The sequence below is a fragment of the Zootoca vivipara genome, chromosome 5 (genome assembly GCF_965207765.1).
Source record: "Zootoca vivipara chromosome 5, rZooViv2.hap1.1, whole genome shotgun sequence".
Lineage (NCBI taxonomy): Eukaryota > Metazoa > Chordata > Lepidosauria > Squamata > Lacertidae > Zootoca > Zootoca vivipara.
The window spans coordinates 51682286-51698976 of NC_142588.1; the positions used below are offsets into that span (position 1 = coordinate 51682286).

The 16691-nt window shown below is 40.2% G+C and overlaps 1 protein-coding gene across 1 annotated transcript in view; it reads right to left on the reverse strand.

The window, feature by feature from the left end:
- The window catches only part of SORCS3 (sortilin related VPS10 domain containing receptor 3), a 415691-nt gene that overhangs the window by 229470 nt on the left and 169530 nt on the right, over positions 1-16691 (reverse strand). Inside the window, exon 3 of the mRNA XM_035133724.3 lies at positions 883-982. Coding sequence (XP_034989615.3) covers positions 883-982 — 100 coding nt within the window. The remainder of the gene's footprint in view (positions 1-882; positions 983-16691) is intronic.

Consider the following 16691-nt stretch of genomic DNA (forward strand, 5'->3'; position numbering starts at 1 on the left):
TATGAGTAGGAGTACCCTGTTTGAGGCCAAGTTGAAAAGTTATTTGCAGAGCCAAATTCTAGAAGAGGAATAATTAGGATTTTTTTAAAAAAAAATTAAGAAGTAGACACATTGTTTGAAGAAACTGGAACACGTGCTCTATAATTATATCTTCAGACCATATTACAGGTAAGGCTTAAAATGGCAGATGCTTAAGTAGGTCGATATTCTATAGTTAATACCAGTAAATGTGAAGTTGACATTGCTCTATTCTCTGAATTTCTGTCCCCACAGAGGTTTATGTGGCAACTGCATTGTATCACTTTTGTCACATGCTGAAGATGAACCTCTTGACCCCAGCCTTTCACACACACACACACAACCAATTGTAAATTGTTTTCATTGATTTTTAATATTGAATTTTTAATCCTGTAACCCAACCTCCGATCTTATGGTGAAGGGTAAGAAATGCAATAAATAATAATATAAATAACAATATAACAGAAATGCAAAAGAGAAATCAAATGTTAACAAGATTCACATGCAGAACTGTGTAAACAATGAACCAATGTGCCTTTTAATGGCCCACATGAAACCTACCTTACAAATATTCCTATACTTACCGTAGAAGTACCTCCCATTCACAACAATGAAGCTTACTCATAAGTAAACTGGTAGAAGAACTGAAACATTAGCAACAACCTAGTTTGTAGGGTATAAGCAACTGGGTGCAGGTTAAAAGCTCATGCCAAAAGAAGAAGAAAACAAGAATCTGATTTGCCAAAGCATTTCATGTTCTTGATATGGAGCTGGAATTCTCACCTGTGTGAGCAGAGCTTTTTCATTTTTCATTATTATTATTTTTACTGTACTTAGCTACCTGTTCAAAAATAGCTTCCTTACCTTTCTCTTATTAGTAGGACTGACGTAAAGATAACTCAGCACTGTTTTCAGTCCCACCTTGTCGTTTAGCTTTTCATAAGTAGTCCCATAATCTGTGGACCTGGAATAAAGAGAAAATGCATTTAGTTACTCTTTGGGACTTTGGCAAAACTCCTGATCCATAAATGGGATGTTTGGCATCCAGCATCAAATGGGTGCTTTGTCAACAAGTTTGCCGCTGATATTTTCTTTAATCAGTTACTCTTTTTCATGTATCTAAGCATAATGATAGCTAGTATCAAGACTGCATTACAAGCTATTTATTTATATTGCTGAAAAGATACATTATTGCATTAGTTTGAATTTTCTCTTTGAAACTTTTTGTTTATTTAATATTGGTGTTCTTAGAACACTTAGACTGGTTAGGTCACTAGGCAGATCCTGTACAGCGAGTTTTCTTTGCGTAAACCAACTGATAAATGATGAGCTGATTCTGAATCTGATTTGAAGATTTGAAGCACATTGCTTCCCCAAAGGATACTGGAAACTGTAGTTTGTTAAGGGTGCTGGGCGCTGCAGCTTTGTAAGGGGGTAAACTACAGTTCACATCATTGTTTTTAGTAAACTATGTGCTTAAAATGTGCTTAAAATGTATGGTATCTATGCAGCCTCAATGTAGTCTTTGGACTGCAAACAGAAAAAAACTGAGTATAGGCTCATCCATTATCCATGGTTGTGATGTCACTCAAGCAGGCTGTTTCCTCTCCCCCATATTCCCAATTTAGCAGGTGTCATAGGCACTTCAAGCAAGCCCCATAATGTGTGATGCTATGATTCACGGTCTCTTTCCTGGCACAAAAGGGGGAGGACAGGCTATATGAATCTCCTCAGTGCACATGCAAGCCTCCATGTGGAATATCTCATGTGTTAGTTGAGAAAATAGGGGCACATGGGAGACTGAACCAAGTCATATATTAACTGGGTTTAAGATTTAGGGCTGTTGTTATCGACATCTTCTCACAGAAGTCTAGCCATTTTTACTGTCTTCGCTTTCCATACGATGTCAGATTTTGCTGGATGTCACTTTCGATATGGTCCTCACTTTTAAAAGTATGCCGTGATAAAATTGTATGAGTAATAACATGAGACTCACTACACGCACAGCCATGTTCACTCACAGACAGCTTCAGATAACACATCCATAAAGAGCAAGGACCATCACTTAAAACAAATGTAGGATATACATCAAAGTTAAGATCATGAAGCAAACGGAAACATGAAGTCAGAGGTAGAGAAAAATCTGAAGGCAAAAGTGGCAGAGACCAAAATCATCCCCACAGATCGGTAAAATTGGTATCTCTAGTATATTAAGATTAAAGTAGCTGACTTAGTGCCAGTCACATTTTTTCCCCTCTCTGGGAAGAGAGGTATTGGCTGAAAGCCTGAAAGATACAACATATGATCTGGAGGTGGCATTCCCCGTTTGCAAGTGTAGATTATATCTCCAAGAGCTTCCTCCTTTATACCTTATCTCTTTTCCACCCTTCTTCTTTGATAATACAAAGAGAGGGCAAGTTTGTGCCTTTTAAAGAAATAAACAAATAAAGCTGTAAATGTTGCAAATGCATCTTGAGGAATATATGTTCTCAATATTCTACAGTGGAGGTTGGCCCATTAAGGGGGTCCATTGGGGCACTGCTAGTCATGGGCAAATCTGTCAATTTCAGCTTCTCACTATTTCAGGGTTAAGTTCGGTTCTTCACATTTCCACAATCACTTGATTTTTTTTATTTAAAAGAAGTCCTCGTGAAAATTTGTCAACATTTTACTGTGAATACACACATTTTTGCAAGGCAATTTATCCTAATATAAAGGGGTTTTGTCTCTTAATTTCACTCATATATGCACTTCACCCTAGTATATGCATTTTGGTACACATTACTTGTCTGGATAACTTCAATGGAAGATGGCTGTGTTTGTGATCGCATACTGTTTCGGAAGTGCGAATTCTGTTACAAGCAAACTAATTTAAAAGTGAGTCAAAATTCTTCACCGTCCTTAGGCATGGTGCCACCAACCTCAGTCTACCCTTGCGCAGCCCCCAACTTACTGCCTTCTTTCTTACAACCAGTCCAAGGGATGGCACTGAAAATGAGCTTCCTCTTCCTTTGTCTCAGTGTTACCATTGAAGAATGAAAGCATGGAGGAAGATGAGGACAAAGATGAGGATTATTTGTCTCTGACTTTCTTTGGCTCTGGCACCACCTACTGCTGGCTTCTCTGCCTTCCGTCCTACCAGTCCGAATAGGCACAAGCCACCACCACTCTTTTATTATCCAATATGGCAGGAAGCAAGAGGAATTATTGCAAAATACTTAGTTCACCAGAATTCCTGGATCACAAATGCCAACCCCCCCTCCCTTTTGATAGGCACTGCCATCACAGATGTGTCTGTCAGCCATTAACAACAATTGCCCAGTTTGCTCATTATGTTGATATATGACTGCATGTTTCGGGAAGATCTGAGAGTGAACCAAAAATGTAGCATCTGAAAAGGAAAGATTCTGGAGAATCTGCCATGGATGATTTATAGACAGATCACAGACTTCTGCTAGCTGAATTGTGGTTCAAATATCTCTGTAATGTCTTTCTTAAAACCACTATACATCAGAATACTTGTTGGCATACTGTTTCACTACTTTCTGCCCCCATTTCTATGAGTTCCCAGATGACTCTACATTTCAGGGGTAACCAAAGAAGTGCCTTCCACGTGTTGTGGGCCACAACAGCCCACAGTTCCAGCCAACAGTGGTCAGGGAATGATAGGAACAGTAGACCAAAACATTTGGAGGGTACCTGGTTAGCTACCCCTGCCATATTTGTTTCACCAACCTTGCTGCACTGTAGCAGACAGCAAGCATTAATGTTAATTTCTTGCTGCATTAGGAACACATAATTTAGGTACACATTGCTTGTTCAGGGAAAAGAAAAAAAGTTACACCCACTCTTCTAAGTCAGATTACAAGGTCAATTGATTGTGGGATCCATAAGATGGGAGGTATAAATCAATACCACTGACCAGCTCTGTGCTATCATGTCCTTTGCCAATTTCTGCAATTGGCTTTTATTTATTTATTTTTTTTAACATAATTTTTATTGGTTTTTACAAATTACAAAAGATGGTACATACATAAACACCTTTTCCACCTTCTTCCCACCCCCCTCCATGGGTCCTCCCCTGCCACAGAAGTATCCCACGCAGGTGATCAGTCAGAAGTGGTCCATTTTATGATTGGGTTTCTGTCCTCCTCCCCCTCCCCTGCCCCCCAAGCCCCCCCCTGCCACCAGGGAGCTCCAGTGAACCAGGGCAGTACGCAGGAGTTCATCCATCCAACCATCTATTGTCATACCAAAAAAAAAAGAAAATACAAAAAGAAAAAAAGAGACAAAAGAGAAGAGGAAAAAAAGAGACAAAAAGGAAAAAAGACAAAAAAAAAAATTCATCATAATTGTTAAATTCATAATTGTTAAACCATATTTTGTGGGCTTCCCCACCCTCCCACCCTTCCCCGGTTTTCCTCCCTTATTTATCATCTTCAACAGTTTCATAGTTCATATTTTATAACATACACCTTTATATCTTATACCACTTTTAAACTATTATCATTTTCGCCTATTGTCCAATCACTGAGAAATCAAACTCCCATTTTTTCTTCCCGTGCCTAATTTTTACCCCTCTATAGGCCTCCATATTTTCACCTTTTTCCAGAATCAATTCACTTTTTAAACCTATAACTATTCCCAAACTAACCTTACTCCCCCCGAGTACCTGCTCCACCCCTCCAATCCAGCAAGTTCCATAGTCAGCAGTCCAGTTATAGTCCTATTAACCCATCCTTACAATCACCACTTCACTTTCCCTTCACCCCACCCCCTGTTTGCAGTCTTTTGCCATCCAGGCCTCCATATCAGACCCCTGAGCTTCTTCTCTTCTCTGCTTAATTTTTCCTTCTTCCCTGTGGTCATTCTGGAGTTCCAGTAAATCCAGTCGTGCCCCCCTCGAAGGGGAGGCACTCCATCCAACTTTTTGTAGAGTAAAATCATCATTTTTTTCGTGATGGGCTTCATTTTGTGTTAAATCATCACAGTCGTCATCATTGTCATTCTCACATTCATCTTCTTCAGTTTCAAAAGCTTCATCTTCTAGGAAATCATATTCTGTCATCACAATCTGGAATTGTTGCTGTAACACTAGCCGTTGTGTCTCCTCTTGACATAGTTCTATTCTTGTTTCCCACATTAAGGTCAAAACAGTCCGCTGAAACTCAGGCGGGTACCTTTTTGTTGACATAGTTCAGTCCTGTCAAGGTCAAAACTTATCACATGGGGTGGAATATGATCGCAGTCTATTTTCTCGACTCCATTTTAACAAGCTGGCTGCATTCTTAAAAATAAAGTTCGAACTCACATTTCAAAAGCATATAAACCAAAAAAAAATTCCCAAAAAGTCCAGAGATAAAGATAGAAATAAAATTTAACTATAAATCCTGGTCAGCTCACTGGGTTTTCTGGGCTGCCGGCTCCCGAGAAAAAGAAAGGTCTTTCTTAGTCTTAACTTCATTCTGCAGGGCAATCACAACAGTCTCTCTCCCCTTTTACCCTGCATTTAGGGGAGATTCTCTTTGATGCCTTTGAGGAATCCTTTTAAGTTAAAATCTTCTGTTTACGGCTTCGGGTTTCTGTTTACTGTCTCTTATGTTACCGTGGGGGGGGGGTGGCTTCCTCTTTTCCCCTCTCTCCCAGGTCCAAATTGTTGCCTTAATTTACATTCCAAAGAATCCAAATTACTCACAGTCTATTCATTTGCTGAATGTTCTTTGAAGAATTGGCCACCTCCACTTCCCAGACTCGCAGCTTCGCACTCTCAGAGCAGCAATGTCAGCCTGTCCGCCGCGGTTCACCTCCTCGCTCTCGGGGGCTTAAACAAAGCCGATCCGGGGAGGAGAGAGCCCGCTTTTGGCGCCGCCAGGCAAAATCTGTCCCCAAAAAGCACGATTTGGGGCTTTTAAGGAGGTTTCGTTTCGCTGGAACGATTCCCTCCACCTCTGAAGCGCCGAGGTCCGCTCCGCTGTGCGGACCCCCGTCTGAGCAAGATGGCGTGGTCAACCGGAAGCCCTGCAATTGGCTTTTAATCTTAAGATGGGCCAAGACAACTTGAGAAACCACAGATTTAAGAGCATTTGGTCAAGATCCAAAGCTCCTTCATATCTATCTTGGTACCAAGAGCAGGCTTATTGCTGACAAGTGACCTCCTCTTAAAGCAGGTCTTGGAATTAGAGTTCCCTGATGTATATAGCTGAATAGTGGTAATGTTGGAGCAATTAAATGCACAGCAGGAGACATCCAGTACTTGCAGATTCATAGGGTCAGGCAGCTCTTAATGGATGAATATCCCTAAATGCTTTGTAATGGAAATAGCATGAGCACTAATGTAACTCCTAACCTAACCCCACCAGCAGGGCTTAGGCTCTGAAGCATCCAAACTCCTATTATCAAAGCGAAGAGGTATAGAAAGTCATTTAATAGTTAGGGTGTAGGTGTGGGTATGTGTGAGAGAGAGCCAATGAGTGGTAATGCTAATTTACAGTGCTAAACTAGAAAGGGTGGTGCAGTTTGCAAAATAAAAAATAGAAATGGGGGGGTGTCACATATATCCTTCCTGAAAAAATGTCCCTCCTTCCATTATGTCCAAATGTCCAGAAAGTCTGTTAATAGGGCAACAAGGATTCCCCACTGAGAGTGAAAAGGCATAGATCATTGCCCTCACTCGGATTTGACTTTACAACACATCATCATCTAGGGATCAATGAAAAATTAAACAAAAATATACCCTATTCATTTTACATTTATTTTATCATAAAGTGAATATGAAAACAAAAATGAATGTGAAAAACAATGGTGGGCGCATTAGTTTTAATGTGTCACACTGGCTTTGAGTTTTGCCCTTCCTTTTGCTCAGTCTACCTGAAATTGGAAACCATGATGCCACAAGTGAGCCATACCATTCCTGCTAAATTCATTATCCAATAAAGTGATCCTGCTAGTGCAAGGATTTCCACTTGCACAACAGAATTTCCCCTCCCACCCTCCCCAAATCTGCTCCAGAGGGTTGGGGCTGCAACACCAAAAATGATTGTTCACAAAAAAAATAGTCTATGCCTACTTATTCCAATATGTTTTCAAACAAATAATATAATAATCAGTTAATAATTGGACATTTTCTATTTTCCCAGCAGTTATGTTTACTTCTGAAAAAACGCCATTTCAGTTATTCATAATTTTTCTCACTATTTTAAGGAAAAGGTAGAGAGGAAGTCTGGCTCTTAGTAACTTTAATCGGACATACAGTAGATCTTTTCTACTGGAATGTTGGCCAGCTCCAGCCTTGCAAAAATGGGCTGAAGGGACCTAGAGAAAAACCTAACATTTCCACTATCCTCTTTCTTCTTAGCATCTTGCAGTATTTAACAAGTACATTTTACAATGCAGAAATGGAAATATAAGCAAACCTGATGCACAGACTGGGTTTCAGTATTTATTATTATCATTGCATTCATTTGTTGCTTTCAAAAACTAAGAATTTTCAAACAACATAACAGATACATCTTCAGCCCCCAAACTCCTCCGACACTTCGATTAGCTAGGGACTTGATATTAATTATGATCATATTAATTCTGTCTGCATCACACCCCATCATGCTACTACTGTTTTCTCCAAGTATCAAACAATGTTTTTTTAAAAAAGAAATGCAAAGGGAATAAACTACAAGTGAATAGAATTGTGAAAGATTTCAACACATGTTTTTAAAGGCCACAGAGATTTGTGTGTATCTTTTCTACATAACAAAATAGTTTTAGAAAAGGGCTAACAACTCAAATAGGTGGCTGGGTGGCTGATCCATAGTAAAATTAGGAGCAGTTATTCTGGCCAGGCAATAGTGCTTATAATTTCCACTTTCTGGTATACAGTTGTTCCTCTCTCATTCTCATCACACACCCCAAATGCTAGCAAACATTGATGAAATGCTGTTTTACTGTTTTATTATTTCTCAGGTAAATTCTAATGCTTACCTAAACCTTTTAAGTCTTCTGAGGAAAGGTTGAAGGGGTTGGATATGCTTAGCCAAGAAGTAATATAACCATCTCCAAGCATTTGAAGAGTTGTCACATAGATGAGGGAGCAAATCTGTTTTTTTGTTGCTCCAGAGGATAGGATCTGATTGAATGGGTTCAAATTACAAGTGAAAGGATTTGGATTAAATGTTAGCAAGAATGCCCTGAACGTGCAAGCTGCTCAACAATGAAGCAGACCGCTTTGGAAGCTGACGGACTCTCCTTTGTTTGAGGTTCTTAAGCAAAAGCTAGGTGGTCACCTATCAGAAATGCTGCAGTAGGGAATTCTCTGCACCCATGGAGGGTAGGACTGAATGACCTTTGAGGGACCCTACAACTCTATGATTCTCTTTTATGAAAATAAAATAAATAGAGATTAGGTATCAGTAAAGGCTTCTTATTAATAAATGGCTATAGGGGATACTAATCCAAAATAGCACTTGGATGGAAATGCAAAAAAATAAAAATTGAAAACCCACATGCACACAACTTATAGCTGAATGTATAAACTTGATTAAAAAGTAAAGGAAAAGGGGATTGAGCCTGCCGTGGGAATTGCACACATTTAAAAAGTGACACAGGAGACCTTTGTAAAAACAAATAAATCAAGTTTGCCCTTAATTATAATGGCACCCAATTCTTCCAAACCCCTATCAGGAAACAAGCACTTACAAATTAAAACACAGTAAACTTTCTCCCCAGTACCTCGTAGCGATGAAATTGCAAGAGGAATGAAAATTTCCAGTTTGCTTCAGCTGCCCTTACAGGCTATGAAACAGTTAAACCACAATGCACCGGTCCGGACCATCCAAAATCCATTAGAGACTGGCTCACATATGGTTTCCACATCATGAACATTGTAGCAAAATCAGCATCTATGGAAGTCAAGGCTTATTCCTTTCATTGTAAGTTAAGGACTCCCCACATATCCTACAATAAAAGGGATCTGAGTAGTAGCACCACCTTATATTGCAATCTTGCAAATGAAGAGGAAAGAGGAAAGTGAGGAGAAAGAGTTAGGAACAAACAGGAGAAGGTGGAGGAATACCTGGAAGGAATACCTGAAGGCAGAGCTCCAACTCATCAAAAGGAAAACCTAACCTGCAGGGAAATCTTTTATGTGTTGGGTTTTGGTTTTTACAACTTTTGCTGTTTTACTCTCTGCTGCTCATAGACTTTTGATTTTTCTTCTTCTTTTTTTAACATCTGGTTTTGTTTTCTGTCTTTAATTGCTCTATGTCCCCTTGCATAGAAAGGTGGGTATAAATTTTAAAGCCAATATATGAATACCATGTTGTTAGCATAGCCTTCAATTTATCTGTTCCAAGTCTTCACTTTTGCAAGGGCACTGAAGGTCAGTGACAGGCCTTTTCAATGTTTGTGTCCTGAGCCAGGGAAATGAGTGTTGTAAAAGATGCATCAGCCTCTTGGGACAGAGTAGTGTACATGCAGGAAATTATGAATTGCTCACCGAGATAGATGCCTTTGTGTGTCTTTGCTCGTATTTTCTATCTCTCCTCTGTCTTTTTTATTATCTCAGGGTGTTTTTTTATAAAACCCATGGCTCTGTGTGTTCTATATCTGTCTCCAATGTGCCACAGCTACAGTTGCCAGCTTGCAACCCCACAAGTTTTTAATTCCTTAATGCAGCAGAAGCCAAGGCAGCCATAATTTCTCCCATTCATTTATCTCCAGAGCTGGCCATCTGCCCGCTCCTGCATCTTCTGTGCAACACACCTGGAAACCTCCCCTATCCCTGTGTAGAGCAAAAAAAACAGCATGGGGTTGGGAGATGGGGGGACTCACTGAGGAATGATCAACTGTTGCATGACACTTTGGGGAGCAGTTTAGCAATCTTGGCCACATGCTAGATCTACATACAATAATTTGCTACAACCACAATCTGTATAATTTGTCATAATGATCTAGCCTGATATGATTGATAATAGGATTTGTGAATACTGCTTTGGGTATGCTGCTTGAGATCTCAGTTCAGAATCCTGAAAGTTGGTAAGAAGAATGTTTCTCTGCTGGCAAAAGTCACTCCAGCATATGACAATTTGAGTGCTCTGCTTTGAAGGTGACGACCTAGTTAGGCCCTGTCTGCACTATACATATAAAGCAGTATCATACCACTTTAAACAGCCATGGCTTCCCCCAAATACTGAGGGACACGGGTGACACAGTGGTCTAAGCCACTAAGCCCCTTGGGCTTGCTCATCAGGAGGTCAGCAATTCAAGGCCCCGTGATGGGATGAGCTCCCATTGCTCTGTCCCAGCTCCTGCCAACCTAGCAGTTCGAAAGTACGCCAGTGCAAGTAGATAAATAGGTACTGCTGCAGCAGGAAGGTAAACGGCGTTTCTGTGCGCTCTGGCACTCGTGCGCCAGTAGTGGTTTAAGTCATGCTGGCCACATGAGCGGGAAAACTGTCTGTGGACAAACGCCAGCTCCCTCAGCCCGTAAAGCGAGATGAGCGCTGCAACCCCATAGTCGCCTTTGACTGGACTTAACTGTCCAGGGTTCCTTTACCTTTACCTTTTTACCTCCCCCGAATACTCCTGGAAACTGTAGCTTGTTAATGGTGTTGAGAGTTATTAAGAGACCCCCTCCCCCATTCCCCTCACATAGCTACAATTCCCAGAGTTCCCTAGGAAGAGGGATTGACTGTTAAACCACTGCCTGAGAACTATAGCTGTGTGGAGAAAAGTGGTCTACTGGCAACTCTCAGCAACCTTAACAAGCTACAGTTTCCATTATTCTTCAGGAAAGCAAAGCAGTATTATACTATTACCTTACATTTATACTGCAGGTGGGGCCTTAATCTGGCCTATGAATACCTAGCTACTCTTTTTACTCATGCAAGCAACATTAACATGTGGTCCAGTATCATGCATGTCCGTTATGGGACTTAAAATCAGCCTCTCAGGCTTGCTTGTGCCGAATTCTGAGGTGAGATAGGTGATGGCGGGAGACAGGTCTTTTCTTTCGTGTCACAATGTCTCTGGAACTCCCAGCCCAAAGAAGTGTGGCTGGTGCCATGCTGTTCTTATTTGTTTGTCAGGTGCATTTTATTTGTCAGAGCCTTTTAAGTATCTGATATTTTATGCTGGGATTTTATTTCATTTTACTGCTTTGCTGTGACTGGTTTTATTGTGATTTTTATTGTGATTTTTATGCTTCACTGATTTTACTATTTTATTGTGAGCTACTCCGAGAGCATTGCTGAGGAACAGTCTATAAATAAAGTAAAAGAGCATTTGCATAATTTCTGATGCATAGAGTATGCAAGAAACCAGTGACCATCTCTCTCTCTCTCTCTCTCTCTCTCTCTCTCTCTCTCTCTCTCTCTCTCTCTCACACACACACACACACACACACACACACACACACACACACACACAGAAAGAGCCATGTGACTATCCCAACCATATTGGCCAGGGCAACTGAGAGGGTTGTTTCTACCTTATTGCCATGGTCCAATAAGGTCCCCACCTCAACTCTTCCTTTCCTTTCTATTAATTCAATCCTTGCCAAAATGTTAACGTCATCTTGCTTTATTGCTCACATCAATAAAGTTGTGGCCTAATTTTTTCCTATTAACCTTAAACCAAAATTCTATGTCAGTGTGAATTTATTTCTTATGGGGGGCTGGCTTGGGGCCTTGACATGCAAACTGAATATATATGTTTGTTTACATTATTACGAGAAAATTGTGCCTCCTTTTGGATTAGAAGGATTTATTTAAAAACCTACAAAATTACGAATTATTTATTTATTTATTTTTAGTTAGACAAGTGAAACTTAAGTAATATTACACAGAGATATCAATCGATCTATTACCAGAGAGAGGGAGTCAACATCTATTATTTTAAAAAAGCTCATTTTAAGGGAAGGGATGCTTGGAGAATCTGATACTTGCAAATTCCAATATACACTGATCAAATGCACTAATGTCAGAACACTGATATCCAATCAGATTTTACATTTCCTGGATGTTCCAAACCTGTTCTTGACACATTGCACTTAAAAATGAATGTGTAGAGGACATATATTTAGATGTGTTGATATATTTCAGAGATGCATACTTTGATCAAAAATGCATTTTAAAAAGCTATTCAAATACATACTTAAACACATTTTTGTTGTCGTTGTTTTAAATGGAATGAACTTATATGTTCCCATGGGGAAAAGTGGCACAGGCTGCAAATAGACCGATTTGTCCATCGCTTCTTGAGATGCTGCAGTGACAAACCAAACAGTGACCAGGTTTGGCAAGGAAACCAATTTGAAAAAGCTTGTCCCTGGATTCCAGTTCTGCTGAATCATGCATCTGTCTAACCTGTCATCTCAGCTGTGAGCCTACAGTGATTTCCAAGCTGCTAATGCCTCCTCACTTTCATCAGGCCAAATCTCCCTTCAGTAGGGCTTTCTCTGTCATTTTTACAGAACCCGTTTCAAAGCTTCATCTAACACAAAGCACCTAGGCTGGGAAAAATAAACTTGTCAGACACTGGAATCGATAAAACAGCCCAAACTTGAGAAGTCATTCCATCCCTGGCCAGCCCCCAAACAGGCAGCCTCGGGTCTGTGATGACAACTTAAAGAAAATGACACTCCCTCAGAGTGAGATGTTTTGGATTAGGGTGTTCACAACTGACAGACTATACTGTCTGGATTCTAACCTCAACAACTAGAGGCCAGAGATGACTGTCAGCTCTACAAAGAGCTCTTCTTATACCAACATAGGCTGCAAATTCACTAAATTGCCATAGAAGATGGAATGGAAAGTACAAGGTGTTTTCCGAGGATAGTGCATCAAATCTGATGAGGGATTTTGGGCTGTTTATAGATAGATAGATAGATAGATAGATAGATAGATAGATAGATAGATAGATAGATAGATATAGATATATAGATATATAGATATATATAGATATCCAGGCTAAACAAGTTGAGTTTGTTTCAGATATGAGACAAGCTTTATGACTCCACATCTGTGAAAAATGCAACTTCTTTAAGCCTTCTGCCAAGTTCATCCCAGCTCTCTTTGTTCCACCCACCAAGGCACCTCCAATCCAAACTCTAACACACCTTCGTGTTTGAGATAAGGAAGGAGTCTTTCTCCCTCCCACATCTAGCAAATGTGCTGTTGTTTTTTTCCAGCATTTCTCCAAAAAGTCTCAGATAAAACCCACACTTTTCTTAGGGTTCTTTGAGGAACATGTGGGGAAACTGAATGGCAGAGAAAGAAAACAGAGGAGAAACAATGGAATATTAAAAAGGGGAAAGCTGTATACCAAACATATATCAGAGAATATCATACTGTAAATGAAAGCTACTGTTCTCACAATTATTCCACAGCAATTGACAATTTTTATAGTGAAATTTAGGGCCTGAAAATTTACCTAGTTTTGATTTCATTAGCTTGGTTGGCAGAGTTGCATACACAGCTACCATTGAAGACCCCAAAGAATATAATCAGAGTTCTCAGATCCAAACAAAATATGCAGAGAGATTCCAATCTGCCCACTGCCCTCAAACCACTGCCTCCTTCCCACTGACCTTGGCAACAGGGAGAGGAGAGGGAGGAAGAGAATAGCCCGTCTGTTCTTATGTAGATTTAATTAAGTGCTTTTTTGTTGTTGTTAAAAAAGGGGGTTGGTACCTCTTGAAAAAACTACCATGTGTGCCAGCACACTATGGCTGCCTGGGCAGCAAAAAAAAAAGGGGGGGGACACCTGAATTTGTAAGAAGAGGAAACTGCCGATTTAGAGCAGGCATCCCCAAACTTCGGCCCTCCAGATGTTTTGGACTACAATTCCCATCTTCCCTGACCACTGGTCCTGTTAGCTAGGGCTCATAGTTGTAGGCCAAAACATCTGGAGGGCCGCAGTTTGGGGATGCCTGATTTAGAGGATATCTGAACATTTTTAAAATAAAATAAAATACTATTTTCAGTGTCACAAGGGAAATTCCTGATGTTGCTTGACTACAATTCCAGCATCCCTGACCACTTGCCACAATGACTGGGGCTGATGGGACATTTGTAGGGCATCAGGCTCAGGCTTCCTGTTGTGTATTGAGTCAAAGGATTTTATATCTGTATTACTATTGTCTGTATTTGCATTAGGGTAAAGTAACTGCCTTTTGCTTCCAAAAGGTACAGCTGCTATTGGTTCATTTAAGCTGCTGTATTTGGATCCTCTGTCTTATTGGTTTCCTCCAAAAGGCAGCACTGTGATTGCCTGATATTGTTCCCTCCAAAGTGTATCCCTTTCTAGCTAGTCCCGTCCCTATAAATGTACAGTGGTACCTCGGTTTATGAACACAATTGGTTCCGGAAGTCTGTTCATAAACTGAAGCATTCATAAACTGAAGCGAACTTTCCCATTGAAAGTAATGGAAAGTGGATTAATCTGCTCCAGACAGTCCGCGGAGTACTTAAACTGAAGCGTTCATAAACTGAAGCGAACTTTCCCATTGAAAGTAATGGAAAGTGGATTAATCTGTTCCAGACGGGTCCGCGGAGTACTCAACCTGAAGCATACTTAATCCAAAGCATGGGTGTAATTGGTTCCGGAAGTCTGTTCATAAACTGAATCGTTCATAAACTGAAGCGAACTTTCCCATTGGTATCTGACGAAGTGTGCATGCACACGAAAGCTCATACCAAAATAAAAACTTAGTTGGTCTTTAAGGTGCTACTGAAGGAATTTTTTTCCCATTGAAAGTAATGGAAAGTGAATTAATCCGTTCCAGATGGGTCCGCGGCGTTCGTAAATTCGTAAACCAAGGTGTTCATAAACAGAGGTTCCACTGTAGCTTTTCCTCTCCCCAGAGCTCAGTCTTGTTTGCTTTAATAAAGAAGTGTTACTAGAGAACTGTCTCCAGCATATTATGTCAAGAGAGCTGAAATCACGAACCCCACGTCACAACACTTCCCATCCTGGTCCTGCAGGAACCTCTGGGATGATGCATCATGGCAGCTCTTGAGGCACCATTTAATCTGGATGGCAATGGGATAAACAGGCGGATGCGCTAGCTGCATTTGAATAACTCCTGCCTCAAGTGCATGGAGTTGTGCTTTGCTTTTCCCAAGCAGCATCCCGTCCCAATGAGTGATAACTAATATGTCTGCGATTCTGACATAAGGCAGCTGCATGTTAATATGTAGCCATGATTAATCAATCAACAAGCTATCGGTAAGATTTAACTGCAGTGCAGGGAGAATAGGCGTAAACCAAGGAGAACAATATTATGCCTTGCACATGTATATATTGCAAAGCTACTTGATGTTAAACATATTTTTGCAATAACCAGGGCAGCACAGTGAAGCTGTGACTGCTTTTATGAGTCAACAGTAATGTATGTTGAGGAGTGTCATCTGAAAGAATTATGTTTGTCTTCTACTTCATGCATAAAGTAATAATGGAGACCAAGGAAGTAAATAATGATTGGGGAATTTTGCTGCAAGTTATTATCTTACAAAGATATTGTGCAGAATACTTCCAAGATTTTGTAAGTATTAATCCCTCTTCTTTGCACAGACCAATAAAATGTGTCGTTTTTATAACATCCTATGTGATTACACTTAGTGGCATTCTTGCTGCTGGGAGAAAGAAAAAGATGAATGGAAATGGGATCTTTGTTTTAATGACACCATCAATAATTGCCCGCACCAAACTAATGTCTGCGTTGTAACCTAATGAGGAAAGCATAGAGTCCGGGATCTGTGCAATATCATGTATGGCCATACAGCCTCTAGACACAATTGTGTGTCACATACCTCCTGAATCATATATCACAGACAACAAATGAAAAGTTCCTTAAGAACTAGGACTTCCATCTGAACACCATAGCTGAGGATGAGCTGGTGCAGAAGCAGGAGAAACAAAAGATGCAGAGGCTGGGTAGTTCCTGAAAGCTATCTAGGCCCTTCGTGTGTTTCAGCAGGACAATAAGTATTGTGGCTTGTGTTTAATGCAGCAAAATGTTCTAACTGCTACCTTGACTCATATCTACCAAAGCAAGCTGATCTTCCTCCACCCCTTCTTAACCAACATAAAATATCCCTGAGTTATAACTGTATATCCATCCAGTACCTTGTCACTGTGATCTCCGTGTTGTTACCTGACATTCTTTCCTATATTTATATGATATACCAGGCACTATTGTTTTTTATCTCTTTGACACCGACTCCATTTCTGGGCAGGCAAAGAAAATGAAGGTTTATGTTCTCTTAAAAGGGAAAAAAAAAACAGAACTGCATCCTTGCCTGCTGACCTGATCAGTAAGATGACTGTTCTTTGAGCACATAAATGTGACATTCAGGGCTTGAATTATGTGTGAAGGTTAAACTATGATGACTACAATGAATTTCTACAATACCAAAATAATAAAATGTGATGGCAGGCATTTAGATGCCTAAAGAAGACGAATGGATTGAAGTTTTATTAAAACTGTGAAACTAAACTAACAACATGCTTAAAACATACTAAGCATTTAACGGGGGGGGGATATTTTCATTGACCGCAAAAAATATGAATATTAAAGAAACACAAAGGAAACGGTAATAAGGTGTATGAAGTAGGTAGATTTATATTCCTTACAGTGCAATCCCAAGGAGTTCTGGGCAATATCTGATTTTCAACATCAC